At 44.9% G+C, this 19,748-nt stretch overlaps 1 protein-coding gene across 1 annotated transcript in view; it reads right to left on the bottom strand.

Annotated features, from left to right (window-relative positions):
• LOC126334681 (esterase E4-like) overlaps positions 1-19,748 on the bottom strand; it is a 178,367-nt gene that overhangs the window by 101,078 nt on the left and 57,541 nt on the right. Inside the window, exons 4-5 of the mRNA XM_049997157.1 lie at positions 15,914-16,057; positions 5,478-5,622 (exon numbers count right to left, since the gene is read on the bottom strand). Of these exons, the coding sequence (XP_049853114.1) occupies positions 5,478-5,622; positions 15,914-16,057 (289 nt within the window). The remainder of the gene's footprint in view (positions 1-5,477; positions 5,623-15,913; positions 16,058-19,748) is intronic.

Here is a 19,748-nt window from a genome sequence, read left to right on the forward strand (position 1 = left end):
TACACGAAAGGCCTCAGGAGGTGTCGTAAAGAGCGCGAATGAAACCACCCGTCCCTTAGCGTGTTCAGTTTTCCACATTTCGCACTCGAAAATGAGAATTTGCAGTGCAATGTGCAGCAGGATGATATTATAGAAAACATTTGACTTGCTGACAGGCCCCCGGCGAATCAAGTCTTCTGTAAGGATATTGCGGGGCTGCAACCGCAATGGTCATGATCTCACCCATTTACAGCGTAGCGTGACAGCAATTTTTGCTCTGATACAAAGAGTGAAATCACTAGGGACCATTGAAAACTACTCGATGAAATTTGAACTGATCCGAACCAGGAAAGTGTGTTTATGCTTTTACGTCCCTCATTTCCGGCATCCTCCTTAGGCGTCTGTGGACTTGACACACACCTGAATAAAATGACAAAGGGTCCCCCTAAGATCCTCTCTAGTTCGGCAGCACCATCGGTTCCGCCCGCGCACCTGTTGAGCAGTTTGAAATTGTCTCTGTGCTCTGTGTGGAGACAAACACCGATCCCTACCTGCCCGCAGGATAAGCATCCATTTCAACACCTATCTGATTCCGGAAGCGGGGAGCAGGTGCTAGTGTAGAGGTGTGCAGGTTTGTATTGTTGAACGGAAGGTCTTATAAGGAGAGGCCATGATGTTGGGATCACGGATTTACTTAAGACTCTATACACCTTTAGCAGGCCATTAAACCAACATCATGTGCAAGTAGTAAAGCACACTGTTCTCGCAAATCCGAGAAAATCGCAAGAGAAGTTTTACTCGTCTATTATGTAACTGACGTATCTGTGCAAATGGACTAGCCGTAAGAACTCATTGTGGTCAGGTTGACGCCGGCACGGTAGCTGAGCGTGTTCGATCCGAGGGTTAGCTGCCCTCTGTAATAAAAAACTGAGTGAATGCATCAACGACGAACATGAAAGGATGTCATGGGACGTCCACTCCGAACAAATGCAATGATCAATATCGAACAACAGAAGATTAAAAAAATACAAAAAAAAGTTGTTAGCTATCGAGCGCTGTAAGAATGCCGCGGACAAAGCGACGGTTAGAATCCTGTTAACACTTTTTTATCTATATATCTTTTACCACTGGTCACAGTATTTAATTTATATGTCACCTGAGAGGTATTAAAATGAAAAAAAGAACCACGCGAATTTTCATGAAGTTGTAGAGAATTTCATATGAGAGGTAATTTAGTGAAAAAACCATGTGCATTTTCATGAAGCTGTTGTGAATTTCAAATATTATTTGACTATTTACTGTTTGCAATTAATTATTAGGTTTAAATTTATAATTAAGCTTTCAAGGACGAGGGACAAGCCTGGAAAGCCCACGTGAAACCTCGATACATAATGTTGCGAATGACGTCATTCGCGAACAGTAATATAGTAAGCCACAATGTGCCAGACCACAAGAGTAATGTAAAATTACTCGTCGGATGTACTCGAGCCGTCACACGTTGGAGGATGGTATTTGTCATGCAGACGTAGAAACATAAATTGAAACTACATACAAATAAACGTGTTTTTTTTTCTTTACACTACCTCTCAAATGTCATATAAATTAAATAATGTGACCAGTGATAAAAAAATAGATTATTAATTATGTTTCAGCGGGAGTCGAAGCGTCACCTCACACACGTTCGTTTACAAAGCTCTACCGGTAATCACTTGTGCTCTAACGTCCGGCGTCATAATAGACACGTACAAGTTCTCTTGCGAGGTTCTCGGAATTTCCAGAATAGTGCACCATACTACTTGCAGATTATATTGTTTTAATGGCCCACTAAAGATGTACAAAGTTTGAAGTAAATCTGTGAGCCCAACATCGTGACTTCCTCTTGTTTGAGGGACCCTTTGCCAATTTATTCATGTATGTGCCAACGTGGTAGATGCCAAAGGCGAACTCCGGATAGGAGGTATGAAAAAGCATAGACACACGTTTGTGCTTGACATCACATTCAACTGTCGCTGAATGGTTCTGAACGGTTTCTACTCGCTCCACCCTGAATACCAGAACGAAAATTGCGGTCACTTTGTAACGCTTATATTGATCAGAAGTAGGTTGATATTATGTAACTGTGTATCTGCAGTTATGGAGTGCGTATTCTTAGATATTTAAAGGCCTTGTTTTGTGACAGGAAAATTAGTTTTGTTATGTATATATGAAAAAAGAAAATGATTTGTAAAGCGATAAATTATAATATATGTATGTTCTTAAAAAGAGAATGTTTATTGAAAGCTGCTCCATGCTTAGGGCTCTTGTATTTGTAATATATAAAAGATGTAGGGAAGCCACTTCGCAACGGAAGTGGTATGCCGCAATGTAAAAGGTGGTTTTGGCGGCTTCGTGGTTTGAACGGTACGCATTATGTGCCTAGCCGTAGGACGGTACACTTCGACGGTGCTAAGAGAGGCAACTAGAAACTGCTTTACAATGGATTTGCCTTTTTACAACGGATTTGCTTCGAATGTGGATCTGGCTATTATTTGGTATTCTCGGCAAAAAGGAATGGCCCTAATTTTGTGTAAATACGACGCCAAGAAAAGAGTTTATAGAGCATTTCGACGTCAAGAGCCATGAGTACAGTTGGCCGCCATGTCGCTTGCCAACAATCTTCGCCGCTACTTCACTAACTTCATACAGTCAGTAATGTATATGGGCATGGACCAGTTAATTTGTGTGTGGTCTGGAATAATAACAACTAAAACAAATTTGTATCTAGAACCATATTATTATCCTGATCACGAACCTATGCAGGGCTACTAAAACCGAGAATTCTGATGTAAATGAACAATTCTTGCGTTCAAGTGTTTTCAAGTGATTTTTTGCCTAATGTAAAAGGAGTAGTAAAAGTTAAAGTTAAAACGACAAAAGTGAAGTTACATAGGATTTTGCAAAAGTATCCTTAGTTTACTACAAAGTATAATTTTGTGGAATGCAGTGCTAGATTGTGTAAATAATATTGTCTATATGCCTGCTTCACAGGTGATAAAAAGGTAAATAAGTTAAGCTCATTTTCAAAAATAGTGTGGTTCTGATTAATATCATGAATGGTTCCTTTTCTGAAGTTAATTAAGCCCAGTATTGTGTTTTATTGTCTTACAAAGTAAATTAAAAAACTACTCCAAGCGAAGTGAATTATTATCTTTTTGAATTAGACTTTTTTGCTGTATAATCAGAGAGAGTTGACTAGAGAAATTATACTAGTTATGGGTCCACATCATATTCTCCACGTATTAGGGAAAAATTGAATTAGTACTGTAGCTAAGGAAAACTGATGAATGTAGAGGAGCTTAACCAGTGTATTTATGATATTATTTATCTTTACTGATTTTTTTTGTATGTCAGTTGAGATAAAAGCGCCTCATGTCCAAATTTAGTTCTGCACTTCATGCGTAATATTTCGGTATTTGATTAAGTAATGATCATGAGTGTAGCTGTCATTGGTATGAGCTTGGTGCAAAATTACTTCATATAATTCACTGATTGAACTGTGTGTAACAGAAGTTACCAATAACGCTCACGAGTGCACTGTGTCAGTTTGTATCCTGTTTGCTATTCAAAGGGAAATCTCAACGAAAGTAACTTTAATAACCAATATTCAATTTTCTTAAACGTTTATTTCAAATTAATAGCCCTAATTGGGCTGGCAACCGTTCATTTTTTCATTAACTTAAGATTTTAACACTTCAATTTACTCCCAAGGTTGAAGTTTTTTTCTGTTAATTTCACAAAATTCAAAGTTATAGTCCGATACCTTCGTCCATTAGACACTCACGCGGTCAATCTTAAAAATCTTCCCAGAGGGTAACATTAGCTTGTTTCACGGCAAGTTAGACACGTAAAACTTTTCTTGCGATTTTTTCGGGATTTCCAGAATAGTGCACCTTAATAGTAAACGGATGACGTCACATCCAATGGGCTTGCAAACCGTGATGTCCTTAGGGCAGCGTTTCAAAATGTTCAAATGTGTGTGAAATCTTATGGGACTTAACTACCAATGTCATTAGTCCCTAAGCTTACACAGTACTTAACCTAAATTATCCTAAGGACAAACACACACACCCATACCCGAGGGAGGACTCGAACCTCCGCCGGGACCAGTCGCACAGTCCACGACTGCAGCGCCGAAGACCGCTCGGCTAATCCCGCGCGGCTGAGCAGGGCTTAATCGCATGGGAAGTGTCAGTAGTGACAAAGGTTTCCAAGAATGTCCTCCTGTTTCTCACTGCACTGAGAACTGTCTTCTTCGACCACGAAATGTTGGGAATGACAACTCCAAGGGAAAGGGTGGTTTCGTCGACGCCCTTCAAGCCACCTCCTGAGGCATTTTCGTGTCGACTCTGAGGAGCGATGTGTGTGAAATGTTTTTCAAGGCCACCCACAAAAAACCGCCTAATTTCAACGCTCGGCGTCGCGGCAATGACCTCCATCGCATAGGTGTCAAGACATGGGTTAAAATGTGGGTAACGGGGGCGGGGTTTGACAACCTTACTATCGTGTGACACATCCACAGTTGCGTTAATCAGAATTGTGATGAAATTTGGTGTCAATGTGACGCGGTTAACCCATCTTACACCTCACACGAACTTCTGAGCTCCGGCCTTTTTCGCCTGTGTCGACAGCTTGCTGTCTGAAGCGTCGCCGCGTCCGAGTGTGACGTCGCAGGGCGCCTACAGTAGGATCCTGTAGGCACGATCCAGCCAAATCCCGAACTCCTGCGTCGCAATGGGAGATAAGGTCGGGATTGCAAGAAAGTGAGACTGTAATTTTGTTGCGCAGTGCAGATGTATATGTTTCTTCCTCACAAACAATGGTTGGAGGAAACTGCGGTTCGGTGAAGGAAGGGGCGGTGGGGAGTCGCACACTGCTCAGATATATACGATCGATCCATCGTTTAACATAAGCTCCAGTGAGAGATGTGGTCTAAGCGGCTCACTCACCCAGGACTCCACCAGAGGGTCACTCACCCAGGACTCCACCAGGGGCTCACTCACCCAGGACTCCAGCAGAGGCTCACTCACCCAGGACTCCACCAGAGGCTCACTCACCCAGGACTCCACCAGAGGCTCACTCACCCAGGACTCCACCAGAGGCTCACTCACCCAGGACTCCACCAGAGGCTCACTCACCCAGGACTCCACCAGAGGCTCACTCACCCAGGACTCCACCAGAGGCTCACTCACCCAGGACTCCACCAGAGGCTCACTCACCCAGGACTCCACCAGAGGCTCACTCACCCAGGACTCCACCAGGGGCTCACTCACCCAGGACTCCACCAGGGGCTCACTCACCCAGGACTCCACCAGAGGCTCACTCACCCAGGACTCCACCAGGGGCTCACTCACCCAGGACTCCACCAGGGGCTCACTCACCCAGGACTCCACCAGAGGCTCACTCACCCAGGACTCCACCAGAGGCTCCCTCACCCAGGACTCCACCAGAGGCTCACTCACCCAGGACTCCGCGCCGGTACTCCACGGTGACGACGATTAGGCCCTTGTCCACGAGCCGACCCACCCGGGGCCTGCGCGGGACGGCGTCGCGGAACACGAAGCTGCCGTCGCCCAGCCACACCACGACCGGCGCGTCGCCCTCCAGCTGCGAACCAAGGAAAGGCATTAAATATCTCGCTGCCAGCCAGACTACTAGAGATGGGCAGGAATCGCTATTGTGATTGCACACATCGACCTTGGTGCTATCGAAGAAGCAGTCTTGACTTTCGGCTGAAGTGATTTAGAGAGAGAAACATAGAAAATGTAATCAGGGTTGGTCCGTTAGAATGATGGTTTTCACGACCCGATGACATTTCTGATGGTAAACTTTCCGGGGTATAAGGTCGTGGTTCACGAAACTCTTCTGTTCCTTTTTCTAACGTTTCGTCCAGCATTTCGCTGGACATCTTCAGAGGAGTTGCTCCTCTTTGAGTCTTGCCGACTGACGAGTCGAGCGCCTGAGAGCGACATATACATGATGTCCCATTTATCTTGACCACCCTAAATGCCCGCATCTCGTGGTCGTGCGGTAGCGTTCTCGCTTCCCACGCCCGGGTTCCCGCGTTCGATTCCCGGCGGGGTCAGGGATTTTCTCTGCCTCGTGATGGCTGGGTGTTGTGTGATGTCCTAAGGTTAGTTAGGTTTAAGTAGTTCTAAGTTCTAGGGGACTGATGACCTAAGATGTTAAGTCCCATAGTGCTCAGAGCCATTTGAACCATTTTTGAACCACTCTAAATAACTGGATGTCCAGTTACAAATTACAAAATGTTTCAAGCAAATGTTCTTTAGCCGTCAGAGGGACATCAATCAGCATGATTGCCTTCGTTGTAGCTTTGTTTCTTACAAAGATATGAACAGTGGTATGACTTTTAAAAATGGCACCGTGTATTTTTTATTCGGTAATTCATTTCCTCTCCTAAAGACCTATTCAAAAATGGTGACAAAAAATAAAAACACCTACAGCCGTCCTTACGATTATATTTTCTCGCTACTAGTTTCATTGCTTCATTGCGTCATCTTCACGCTGTTTTTGGTGCGGTACAGGTTGATATGATCCCCATGCACAACCCATCAGTTGCCAGCATTACTGGATACGCAGATAATGCGTCAGCACTACAATCATCAACTGCCAACTCAGTTGGGTTATGCATGGGGATCATATAAACCAGTACCGCATCAATAACAGCCTGAAGATGACGCAATGAAACGTTGAAACAGGTACCGACAAAATAAAATCATAAGGACGGCTGCAGGTGTTTTTATCTTTTGTCACGAAAGTAAACGGCCGTTGTCCCAGAGACCTCCTGCTAAAAGGATGGACATACAAAAGCTATTCAAAAATGTGTCACAGTGTATCATTCAATGAAGCACAACGTTATTAATCACATAACACAACATTGACGTTGAGGGTCCCAGCGCTTGTTACAGGTACTCGGGGTATTGGAACACATCCACGTGCTGACGTTTGCAGAGGACAAATATACACGTAAGTAGAATGTAGACCCGTCATTCCGTCAACCATCGTCAGCTGAAGAATTGTATGAGTAGAATGTACACCAACGAAGAGAAGGTAGAAATGCTACTCATCTTTGGGGAATGTAAGTTAGCAGAAAAGTAATTGCAATAATGTTTTCTTATGTACGGGTACATGTAGTACAGTAGTTTAGTCCATTTACATACTGTAGTGTATAGAAGGCATACAGTAAAGGCTGTCCTTCCTACAAACTGCATCGACATAAAGTTTATTTTATTGTTGTTGTTGTTGAAGGTAGGCGAAATGCTACGCAGACAGCGGAACTGTACAGAGAGCGATATCCTGACAAGAACCCAGCCACTCGACGGATGTTGTCTCGTCTTGTTGCGACGATTCAGGAAACGGGAAATTTCAACCCACGACAATGCAATCCTTGTAGCTCTCGCACAGACGAAGCTGCCGAAGTTACTGTTCTCGCTTCCGTTACTATGAATCCACAAGTGAGCACACGCCAGCTTGAACACGAAATTGGCATTTCTGAGGCCAGTGTACATCGTATTCTTATACGTCACCGGTTCCATCCTTACCATGTACACCTACCTCAAGAATTGCATGGGAATGATTGCCAGAACCGTGTACAGTTCTGTCAGTGGGCCAGCAGCAAATCCTCGCCAACCTGAACTTCTCCAATGTTCTATTCACCGATGAATGTTCTTTCTCAAATAAGTGACAGGTAAATACAAGGAACATGCATTATAGGTCTACCGACAACCAACGATGGCTCGGACAGGTGGAACATTAGCGTCAATGGAGAGTTAACGTCTGGTGTGGGATGCTTGGTACTACAATTATTGTCCATTATTTCATCAATGGTAGTCTAAACGGCACAGCGCATACCAACATACTCAGGCGAATTCTTCCTCCCCTTTTGGCTGAAGCGCCGCTAAGAACCAGAATGCTTATGTGGTATCAACACTATGCATGTCTACCACATACTGCCTTGCGTGCACGTAGTGTTGGGAACCGAGGGTATCCTGCCAGAGTGATTGGTCGAGGAGGAACAGTAACTTGGCCTGCTAGGTCTCCTGATTTAAATCCTCTGGACTTTTTTCTTTGGGGATTCGTTAAAGATGTTGTCTATCGCGATATTCCAACAACTCCAGAGGACATGCAGGAACGTATCGTGCTTGCCTGTAATTCTCTTCAGCAGGCATCACTGGAAGCAGTAAATAATTCTTTCATTCAACGAGTGCACCCGTGTATCGGTGTCCAGGGTCACCACTTTGAGCACCTTTGAGTGTCCTACTCCTGGACAATGGTACAGGAGAGTGAAAGTCAATTTTGTGTTATGTTTCTACTTAGTTTGCATTTGTTTTCTGACAACTCCAGCAAGTGGACGAGTTTCTGACCCCGTGCTTTTTTGAATACGAAATGAATTACGTAATAAAATATACAGCGTGCCATTTAAAAAAGTCATACCGCTGTTCATATATTTGTAAAAAACAAAGCTACAACGTACGCAATCTTGATGATTGATGTCCTCCTGACGGCTGAAGAACATTTGCTTGAAAAATGTTGTAATTTGCATCTGGAAAACCGTTACTTAGGTTGGTTAAGATAAATGGTACACACTGTATACTGCAGAAAAGTGGGTGTGGTCAGAATTACACCTGATAAGCAGAGATGATTCTTGTCAAATATAAAACATAACGATCGAGTGTCGTCTTGTCAAAGATAAAAGATCTTTTACGATTCTGAAGAGCTACTGCCCATATGTCGCTAAGTTTCATGATCTCTTCTTTCCTATTAAAATTGTCCCTGCTTTTATGTATTCCAATGGCTACTGTACATAGGAACAGATTTCGTGGACCACGAACTTATACCCCGAAACGTTTACCAGCAGTACTGGCGGTATGACTTCGAGTTGGATCACAATCCTGCAGAATACGATCCATTGTCTTACAACTTTGGAATCTTACTGAGTAATTATCAACGAATCAGGTGATTATCAAATGTTCCATCGAATTAGTTCGTTTCAGAATGAGGCACCTAGGTAGCACCTTTGTAATCGGCTGGTTCTTGTCTACCAAGTTTGATGGGTAATATTTTGTCACAAGTGCGATAGGAAGCCCAGAACAAGGTACGATGCAAAAGGAAAGTGTGGTTTTATTTCTCGCTGACAACGCTTTTATGAAAGTACGAAGGATGGTCACCAAGTTTTAATTACAACCTATAAGAAATCAAGATGCTGTTCTCCCTTCTCTTCGTGTTCACCCTTCAATGCGACGTATTTTTCCGTATGATGGATGACTTCATAAAGACGTCGGCTGTATAAAGCGTTTTGATGTTCATCAAAGGTTTCACCCGGAAAATCACATCGTCGTTACTGTTGAAATGCCAGCATTTGTTTCTTCATCCGACGAAAGAGGAAGGAGCCACTGGGTACCATGTTAGGAGAATAGTGAGTCAGAATTTGATAACCCACAGAAGCAGCCTGTGGCGCACTGTGTCCTGTGATTAATGAGCTGCAATGTTGTCGTGTACAAAAACGCCAATGCAAGCAGTTTTCTGTGAGGCTTCGTCTCCATAGACCACCGTAAGCGTTTCATCAGGTTTCGGAAGTATGCTCCTGCGACGATCTGCCGTTACGAGCATATTCTATTAACGACACACAACGGCAGTCCCAAAATACACTAACGGAAGAAAATGGCAACAAAAATAAATTAACGTAATGAAATTCGTGAATAAATTTGTCTAGGTAATAAAAGTGATTAACACTGCAAGATCACAGTTAAATGTAACCGAGAGGTAAGTCATTGCAATAGTGAAACGTTGGTACATTAATAAACGGTGTAACTACCAGAATGTTGAATGCAAGTACACTGACGTGCATGCATTGTATTGTACAGGTCCCGGATATCAATTTGTGGGATGGAGTCCCATGCCTGTGTCACTTGGTCGATCAATACACGGACGCTTAATGCTGTTTCTAGATGACGCTGTAGTTGTCGTTCTATGATGTCCCATATGTCTTCTATTAGAGTGAATCTGGTGAGGCCAAGATGACATATCGCAACATGTCGGCACTCTGTAGAGCCTCCTGCGTTACAACAGCGGTATGTGGGCGAGCGTTATCGTGCTGGAAAATCCCCAACCCTCCAGGAATGCTGTTCATGGATGGAAGTAGAACAGGTCGAGTCACCGGACTGGCGAACAAATTTGCAGTAATGGTGCGTGGGATAGCCACGAAAGTGCTCCTGCTGTCATACGAAGGCGCACCCAGACCCTAACTCCAGGCGCCGGTCCAGTTTGCTTAGCAAGCGGACAGGTTGGTTGCTGGCTATTAACTGACCTCCTTCTGACCAACACAGGGCTATCAGTGGCACCGAGGCACAACCAGATTTCCCCGTAACCACAACAGACCTCCCCCTGCCCTCAAGCTCTCACTTGACACCACTGAAGTCGCAAACATCGGTGGTTTGGGATCTTTGGAATGCACGTTACAGGGAGACTGGCTCGGAGCTGTGCTTGAAGCAACCGATTTGTAACAGTTCGTTGAGTCACTGTGGTGCCAAATGCTGTTCGAATTGCTGCTGAAGATGCAGTACGATGTGCCAGAGCCAAACGCCGAACACGATTGTCGTACCTCTCGTTAGTGCCACTTGGCCGTCAGGAGCCTGGTCGTTTTGCAACCGTGAATTCCCGTGACCATCGCTGCGAGCAGTCATGTACAGTGGCGACATCTTTCCAAGTCTTTCTGCAATATCGTAGAAGGTTAATCCAGCTTCTCGTACCCCAGTTACACGACCTCGTTCAAACTCAGTGAGGCATTCTTGAGTAACAGCAGCTCACCACGTCCAGTCTCCAAGGTAACTAACGCTCACGACAGTTAGAGTGTGTATTTAAAGCAAACCTGATTGGCATCCTCTTAATGGCGTTACTAGCGCCACTATTATCCGACTAACGCGAAATTTGAGTGGGCATCACCTTTAAAATGTAGAAACACACCTACAAACTTTCGTTTATGCCACACAAATCCTTCTTGGTATTACGATTTTTTAAGTAAGTGTATACTGAGCAACACCTTGTCCGACAATGGTTGGGTCTTCACCTTCTTCGACGTTGGTGGATACACAAGTTTCCGTTGCTTTCTTTGCTTCCTTATAGTGATAGACCCAGTACTTGTTCACGATGATTAGGCGGCTAGGGACGTCATCAGTACTGGCCTGACACAGTTACAACATTTCCATTGCTACCTGGGTTCAGCGGGCTTTTTGATTGAATGTCAGCGGGCTCCCTTTTGTCATCTTCAAAATGATGTTGAAGATGTTCAGCACTACTATGACCGATTTTCAATTTTTCCACTACGGCTTCGATTGTCACACTGTGGTCTTCGAGCACCGTTGCCTCAACTTCTCTTGCCATAAACGGTCGTTTACAAAAGAGATTGCTTACAAATCACTGCCGCGCGGGATTAGCCGAGCGGTCTAGGGCGCTGCAGTCATGGACTGTGCGGCTGGTCCCGGCGGAGGTTCGAGGCCTCCCTCGGGCATGGGTGTGTGTGTTTGTCCTTAGGATAATTTATGTTAAGTAGTGTGTAAGCTTAGGGACTGATGACCTTAGCAGTTAAGTCCCATAAGATTTCACACACATTTGACATTTTTTACAGTTCACTTGTGCGGCCCGTCCTACTACAGAGTGCGGAACCTGTACCAAACAGGACCAACAGAGGACATTGAATGTATAGAGAGAAAGGCATTACGAATGGTCATAGCTTTGTTTGACTGGCGCGAAAGTGTCACAGAATGCCGAAGAAGTCACATTAAGATAGACACACACTATCCCGAGGAAGCCTACATACAAACTTTCTGGAACCTGAATTAAATGGTGAGTCTAGGATATACTACATACAGACCACTGGGCATCGCCTCCGTTAGGGATCGTGAGGACAAGGTTAAATATTCTACAACATGCAAAGAGACATTTCAACAATCTTTGAAGAAACATTTAATAACCAGGATCGCATTCAGTAATACTATGTGCGATCTTGACTGTTAAAAGTTTCCTCAAAGCAAATACAGATCGCTCCGTTTAATTTCTAATTATCAGAAATTTCAATTTAAATTGTTATTCCTCCCTGTCTCCATATATGCAAGAAGCTCTTATAACTGGTAGAATGGGAAGTAGCATGCGCTGTGTACTTCACAGTGGTGTTCAGTTGATGCAGATGTTCTCAGAGAGGTAATCTGTGACTTCGTTCTTCGGTATTGAGACTATACATACTGCGCTGGAAGCATCTGTACCGCCTATCCTCAGTGTCATATAATGCTACCTTGTCGCTACACACTTCCTTCAACTCTGTATGTATTGTCGCATCGTTGTTTCCATCGAAATTCAGAAAACGGATTACTGCACGATACTCCCGTTCATGTTCTGCGCCGTTCCGGTTTGCTTTCTCTAGCGGCGTTCTACGGTACTATGGTGTGGGAATGCAATGCGTCCCAGGATTGCAAATATGTGCCTGCAAACAAACAAAAATTTAATTATGTAATTTTAAATTTTCAAGCTGACAATGAAAATTTTGGGTACCCCTCATACAAATCTAAATGACGGGAGAGTTTTCTTTGATTTATTTTATTTTAAGAAGAATATACTGCAAGTTTCACATAGCTATCATACAATAAGGTTATTTATGCGTTAGATAGTTCTCTTTCAGCTTACACCCACTTAGTAGAAGACGCTTGATTCTGTCCCTCACCAAACGCGGAGCGTCTTCAGACACAGCGTTTCTAAATACTATTCGAAGTTATTATCGGAAGAGGTAGATAAAGTCTCTCTGGTAGGTCACTTTTCGTATATTGTATCTTACCATTGACAATCTCATTCGTTTGGTTGATTTACTGGGAATGCTTATAAAATACTCTTCGTCCTGACAGTCACACACGTGACAGAGCTTATCGGCGTCGCAGTGACAGTCAGCCGGTGCACGGTGGTGCATCCACTGACCACTATTACACTATTTTTGGGGACTCAATAGCAATTATCTGCAGTTAGCAACTCAGCTGACATCGGTTCAGAGACGCAAAAGCACCCCTCACGGTGTTTTAACCACTGACGGTGATTACCGCCATTATTGTGGTGAATCGATGAAACACCAAAAACCACCTCTTTCAAACGTCACGTAGACTGCTTACATTCTACGAGTACTGTAGTTTCCGGAATACAGACGTACTAACTAGAAGGGAAGGACGATTACAGTTTGACGATACATCACTGTCGATGTCACCAGAAAGAGCGCAATACCTCAGATAGATAAATGTAAGGTAGGATATTAACCCTGGAGACATTCCTTCTTCGGCCTCATATGATTTAGGGAAATAACGGAAAAACTAAATCTGTTGGCTGGAAGGATATTGTAATATCACTCCATCACACTGCACCACATCATTTGACAGTACAAAATGGAGTCCATTATACTGAATAATGGTTTGCGGTTTTGATAATGTGCCACATATTCCACTGACTTACAACTGAGGGTAATCTTAATTCCGCCTTTTCTTAGGTCCGCCTGATTTTTCTATCATTCTAATGAAGCAGGAGAATAAACACCGTGTGATACGAGTATAAATTATCTGGTCACCAGTTAACATGAACGTTGTATTTTAATATGAAATACACTCCTGGAAATTGAAATAAGAACACCGTGAATTCATTGTCCCAGGAAGGGGAAACTTTATTGACACATTCCTGGGGTCAGATACATCACATGATCACACTGACAGAACCACAGGCACATAGACACAGGCAACAGAGCATGCACAATGTCGGCACTAGTACAGTGTATATCCACCTTTCGCAGCAATGCAGGCTGCTATTCTCCCATGGAGACGATCGTAGAGATGCTGGATGTAGTCCTGTAGAACGGCTTGCCATGCCATTTCCACCTGGCGCCTCAGTTGGACCAGCGTTCGTGCTGGACGTGCAGACCGCGTGAGACGACGCTTCATCCAGTCCCAAACATGCTCAATGGGGGACAGATCCGGAGATCTTGCTGGCCAGGGTAGTTGACTTACACCTTCTAGAGCACGTTGGGTGGCACGGGATACATGCGGACGTGCATTGTCCTGTTGGAACAGCAAGTTCCCTTGCCGGTCTAGGAATGGTAGAACAATGGGTTCGATGACGGTTTGGATGTACCGTGCACTATTCAGTGTCCCCTCGACGATCACCAGAGGTGTATGGCCAGTGTAGGAGATCGCTCCCCACACCATGATGCCGGGTGTTGGCCCTGTGTGCCACGGTCGTATGCAGTCCTGATTGTGGCGCTCACCTGCACGGCGCCAAATACGCATACGACCATCATTGGCACCAAGGCAGAAGCGACTCTCATCGCTGAAGACGACACGTCTCTATTTGTCCCTCCATTCACGCCTGTCGCGACACCACTGGAGGCGGGCTGCATGATGTTGGGGCGTGAGCGGAAGACGGCCTAACGGTGTGCGGGACCATAGCCCAGCTTCATGGAGACGGTTGCGAATGGTCCTCACCGATACCCCAGGAGCAACAGTGTCCCTAATTTGCTGGGAAGTGGCGGTGCGGTCCCCTACGGCACTGCGTAGGATCCTACGGTCTTGGCGTGCATCCGTGCGTCGCTGCGGTCCGGTCCCAGGTCGACGGGCACGTGCACCTTCCGCCGACCACTGGCGACAACATCGATGTACTGTGGAGACCTCACGCCCCACGTGTTGAGCAATTCGGCGGTACGTCCACGCGGCCTCCCGCATGCCCACTATACGCCCTCGCTCAAAGTCCGTCAACTGCACATACGGTTCACGTCCACGCTGTCGCGGCATGCTACCAGTGTTAAAGACTGCGATGGAGCTCCGTATGCCACGGCAAACTGGCTGACACTGACGGCGGCGGTGCACAAATGCTGCGCAGCTAGCGCCATTCGACGGCCAACACCGCGGTTCCTGATGTGTCCGCTGTGCCGTGCGTGTGATTAGTGCTTGTACAGCCCTCTCGCAGTGTCCGGAGCAAGTATGGTGGGTCTGACACACCGGTGTCAATGTGTTCTTTTTTCCATTTCCAGGAGTGTAGAATGATAGCGCCACAGCAATTGTTAGATGATATGTAACAACTTTATTTATCTAAATGTACAGTAATGGCAAAACCTAGGCCAAAAAATATGTTAGACAAGATGAGGTAAAATCATTAAAAAACTTATAGCTCATTTGTACTGCGAGATTCTTTTGGTCACATCTTGCACGTATCATATAATTGCATGTACTATTTCATCTTACGAAAACAATAAAAATCTGCACCTTCCTGACAAATTAAAATTGGATGACAAAGGGGGGGACTCTAACAACGATATTTGCCTTTTGCCGTCAACACTCAACCATCTGTAGTATCCAAACGTGTTTCAGAGGATACAGTAAGCCTGTGATAAACTCCGTTAAAATCCGCCTTTACACGTCCGCTGGTCTAGCATTTCTCGGAGAAAAGATGTGGCGCCAAACTGGCATAATTAGAATCAAGAGAATGGTATCAGAATTAATTTTTGCTCTACAGAGCACACCGCGGTAAACTAAACTTCATTGACGATTTAAAGCTGCGTGCGGTTCCGGGACTTGAAATCGGAGTGTCTTTTGTGTTGAGATGGGACAAGTGTGTGACATATCTGGCTGACTGTAATGGATGTTTGAAGTACAGCTGAAAATCTTTTTGAAATCTGGAACCTTGGGGTTTTGTTTTGAAATATAACGCCAACTATCCCTCCCATCTAAATCTAGTCTCTCTTGCAAGACCGAGAAGTTATTGATTCACGACTATCGCGTAACTAATAGTTGCTGAAGTTCGGACATTGGTCATAACTACGCGCTGTGGTAACAGGAAATGTTAGCGCGCGCACTGAACTTACCTGTGGAGTATAGACGTTTAGATAGAGGCAGTCTTCGGCTCCCACGTACCCCCTCGCAGCTCCTCTTTCGACGACCAGACAGATCTCACGTGGGCTCTTTGCGGCGAATGTGTTCTCCCACTTAGGAGGCGGGATCTGCGGATCCTGCAAAGTGGAAATTTGCCAAGTCGGTGATATGGCACCGTAAGAGATCTCGGTAAGTAGTCAGTTGCATGATCCTCTGATACGGACCACTTTAATATTTTGATTAGGATCAATTCCCGTAGAACAATATATTCTCTTGAATTTAGCCTAGAGGTACAGGCACGTGAGTAGCTTAATACGAGGGTTGTTCGGAAAGTATGGAACTATCGGTCGTGAAATGGAAACCACAGTGAAAATCAAAACTGTTTTCTTTGCACATTTAGCTACACCTTCCAGGCACTTCTCTACATAGTAACCGCTGCGATTTAGACATTTGTCGGAGCGTTATACCAAATTTCCAACACCAACGTCATAGAAGGCAGCCGCCTGTGGTTTCCGATAATTCTCTACGGTGGTCTATAGCGCGTTGGCTGCGTCCAAGTCTTGCTTCATTTCCAGCGTTTCATGTGAACAGAGATGATGCTCAGGACGAACCAATTAGCACTGTGTTGTGGGTGATCGAACACTTCCCATCGGAAAGGCCGCAGGAGCGTCTTGTCTGCCCCTGCAGAGTGCGGCTGAGAATTGGCATGAAGAAGGAAGTGCGTGGCAGTTGTGATAGTTGGGCTGCATTCGGTAAGGCGAAGTCTCTCAACGGGCCCTCATACTTGGCAGGAGACATTGATGTTCTAGGCACCTTTACTCGCTCACAGTGCGCTCACAACTGAAAAGAGTGTCTTGATGCGATCGACGGGCATACTAGAGACACTGCCCATAACGTATGTGAAAAGCCTCGTCGGATTTTCACAGTGGTTTCCATTTCGCTACCGATCTTTCCTCACTTTCCGAATAGCCCTCGTAAATGCTTGAAGCACTACAACAGTCATTGCAAGTGTTGCTGTTCGTGTAGTATATTAATATTTATAGGGAAACTACTGTATTAATATATATTGAAATTTTGTTCTCCTGCAAGACAGTTTATCCCATTGGCACTAGTGCTGTGTGCTGTGAAAGTGAGTGAAGTGGTACAAAAAGAACTCCGAAGCGTAAGCGAACGTCGGAAAAGCTCGTTACACAACGACCTCAGAGTCAGTCCACCATGTAAGTAATTTGAGGCCATGATAGGAAAAGTAACTTTTTCAAATTCCACAGAAACACATAAAGAACAGAAGGGCTTTTAACTAAGCGATCAGTTACTGTTCGTACACTAAAATTCTCTTAGAGTTGAAATGGAGGTTCCGATTCTACACTGAAGCTCAAGGAAAATTTTGGAACCCATATTAGGCCACAACCAGTAACGACAGCACTGAAAACGTTTCTGTAATACAGATAACACGTTGCACTTTACAAAGGAATACGCAATTTATTTTGAAATACGTACAATAAGATATTGTTAGATATTACACATGCGTCCAAACCTGATGAGGGCTGAGCTCCAATTCTCGTCTAGCCCCCACAAAACAATTATTTAGCTCACATAACACGTCCTCTCTTCTTATCGGCTGAGAAATGTTACTGTCAATGTTATGTCCGTATAAATCCGCGCTATCCCATGTTTGTTATTACGAAGCAATCACAATTTATTAGCTTTGCTGAGTAATTTATTAAATGAACACATTTATGAAACTCATAAATATCAAACTAACTCCCTCTTTAAATAATAGAATTATCATAAAATGGTTTTGTATCCCCAGTACCATAAACTGTTTAATCACACTTTACAAATTACTCCTGAGCGTATGGTTTATTCTCCATTTAATAACATATTTCTCACGCTAACATATAGTCAGTTAATAGAACTAGTAATATTCATTTATTATGGTACTTCGCATTCACCCCTTCAGTCACACTAATAACTAAACGCATTAAACCTGCAATAAATAATAAAATACATAACATTCCCAGAAGACAGTTTTATTAACAAAATTTACTGTTTTGAAAAATTAGGATTTCATAGTCCGCAAGGTGCTGACACCTCCCGGAAATAGCCATTGTTACTTGGATCTGTTGCTCGATTGTGAGCGTACATCTGTCGTGCTACGACCATGAGTCACCATCTGCATGAAGCTGTCTGCTCTTTTCTGTCTCCTGTAGGCGCGATAGGCCTAAATGGGAAGCCTCTTCGCGCAAAGTTTAGCATAGTACTCTTAGTACTCAGTGCCTTGACACATAACACAAATTTTTTGAAGAGATATGGGTATCTACGGAGCTCTTTTTGCTGCAGATGCTACCATAAACACAGCTGAATTGTTGGAACAATTCTTGATCCGAAAATATAAAACATATTTTCTGATATTATGACAAGATTACCGCGAGGTCTTCGACCAGTGACAGAATTCGAGTCGGTCAAGGCTCTTTCTGGTAGATTAAAATTGTGTGCCGGAGCGGGTCTCGAACCTGGGACTTCTCCCTTACCCTGGCAGGTGCTCTACCTACGGAACTACCCACACAAGAACTGACGATCCGTCGTCACAGTTTCAGTATTGCCGTTACCTCCCTCCTCCCTTCTGGAAACGATGAAAGTGGCCTACTCCTCACGCTTGATAAAAAATTGTATGCGGTGTGTGCCATGTCGGAGCACATATCCCACCAGCATTACAGTAATACGCCTTGAGTTGCCTATGGATTAGAGCGCCGGGGCCCCGACGACGCAAGCAAAGCAAAGTGTCATTACGCCAACACCAGTAATAGCCCATGCTATGAAGAAAAACTCCGGACGCTACCGCTGCGACTCCGGGTGCCAGCGCAGCTGACGTGACCGCAGATAGTCCGCAAGCAGTTCAACCACCCCTCCGACTTACTCCCACGAAATCTTGTGTACATAGCACTGGTGCGTACTTGTCTGTTGCTGCACTGGATTTCCAGTCACAAGTCGCTGTCGTAAGTGTCGTGACGCTAGCCAGTAAACAGTGAATCGGATTACGGAACATTTTTAATATACACTCCTGGAAATTGAAATAAGAACACCGTGAATTTTGTTGTCCCAGGAAGGGGAAACTTTATTGACACATTCCTGGGGTCAGATACATCACATGATCACACTGACAGAACCACAGGCACATAGACACAGGCAACAGAGCATGCACAATGTCGGCACTAGTACAGTGTATATCCACCTTTCGCAGCAATGCAGGCTGCTATTCTCTCATGGAGACGATCGTAGAGATGCTGGATGTAGTCCTGTGGAACGGCTTGCCATGCCATTTCCACCTGGCGCCTCAGTTGGACCAGCGTTCGTGCTGGACGTGCAGACCGCGTGAGACGACGCTTCATCCAGTCCCAAACATGCTCAATGGGAGACAGATCCGGAGATCTTGCTGGCCAGGGTAGTTGACTTACACCTCCTAGAGCACGTTGGGTGGCACGGGATACATGCGGACGTGCATTGGCCTGTTTGAACAGCAAGTTCCCTTGCCGGTCTAGGAATGGTAGAACGATGGGTTCGATGACGATTTGGATGTACCGTGCACTATTCAGTGTCCCCTCGACGATTACCAGAGGTGTACGGCCAGTGTAGGAGATCGCTCCCCACACCATGATGCCGGGTGTTGGCCCTGTGTGCCTCGGTCGTATGCAGTCCTGATTGTGGCGCTCACCTGCACGGTGCCAAACACGCATACGACCATCATTGGCACTAAGGCAGAAGCGACTCTCATCGCTGAAGACGACACGTCTCCATTCGTCCCTCCATTCACGCCTGTCGCGACACCAC

The sequence above is a fragment of the Schistocerca gregaria genome, chromosome 2 (genome assembly GCF_023897955.1).
Source record: "Schistocerca gregaria isolate iqSchGreg1 chromosome 2, iqSchGreg1.2, whole genome shotgun sequence".
NCBI classification, from domain to species: Eukaryota; Metazoa; Arthropoda; class Insecta; order Orthoptera; family Acrididae; genus Schistocerca; species Schistocerca gregaria.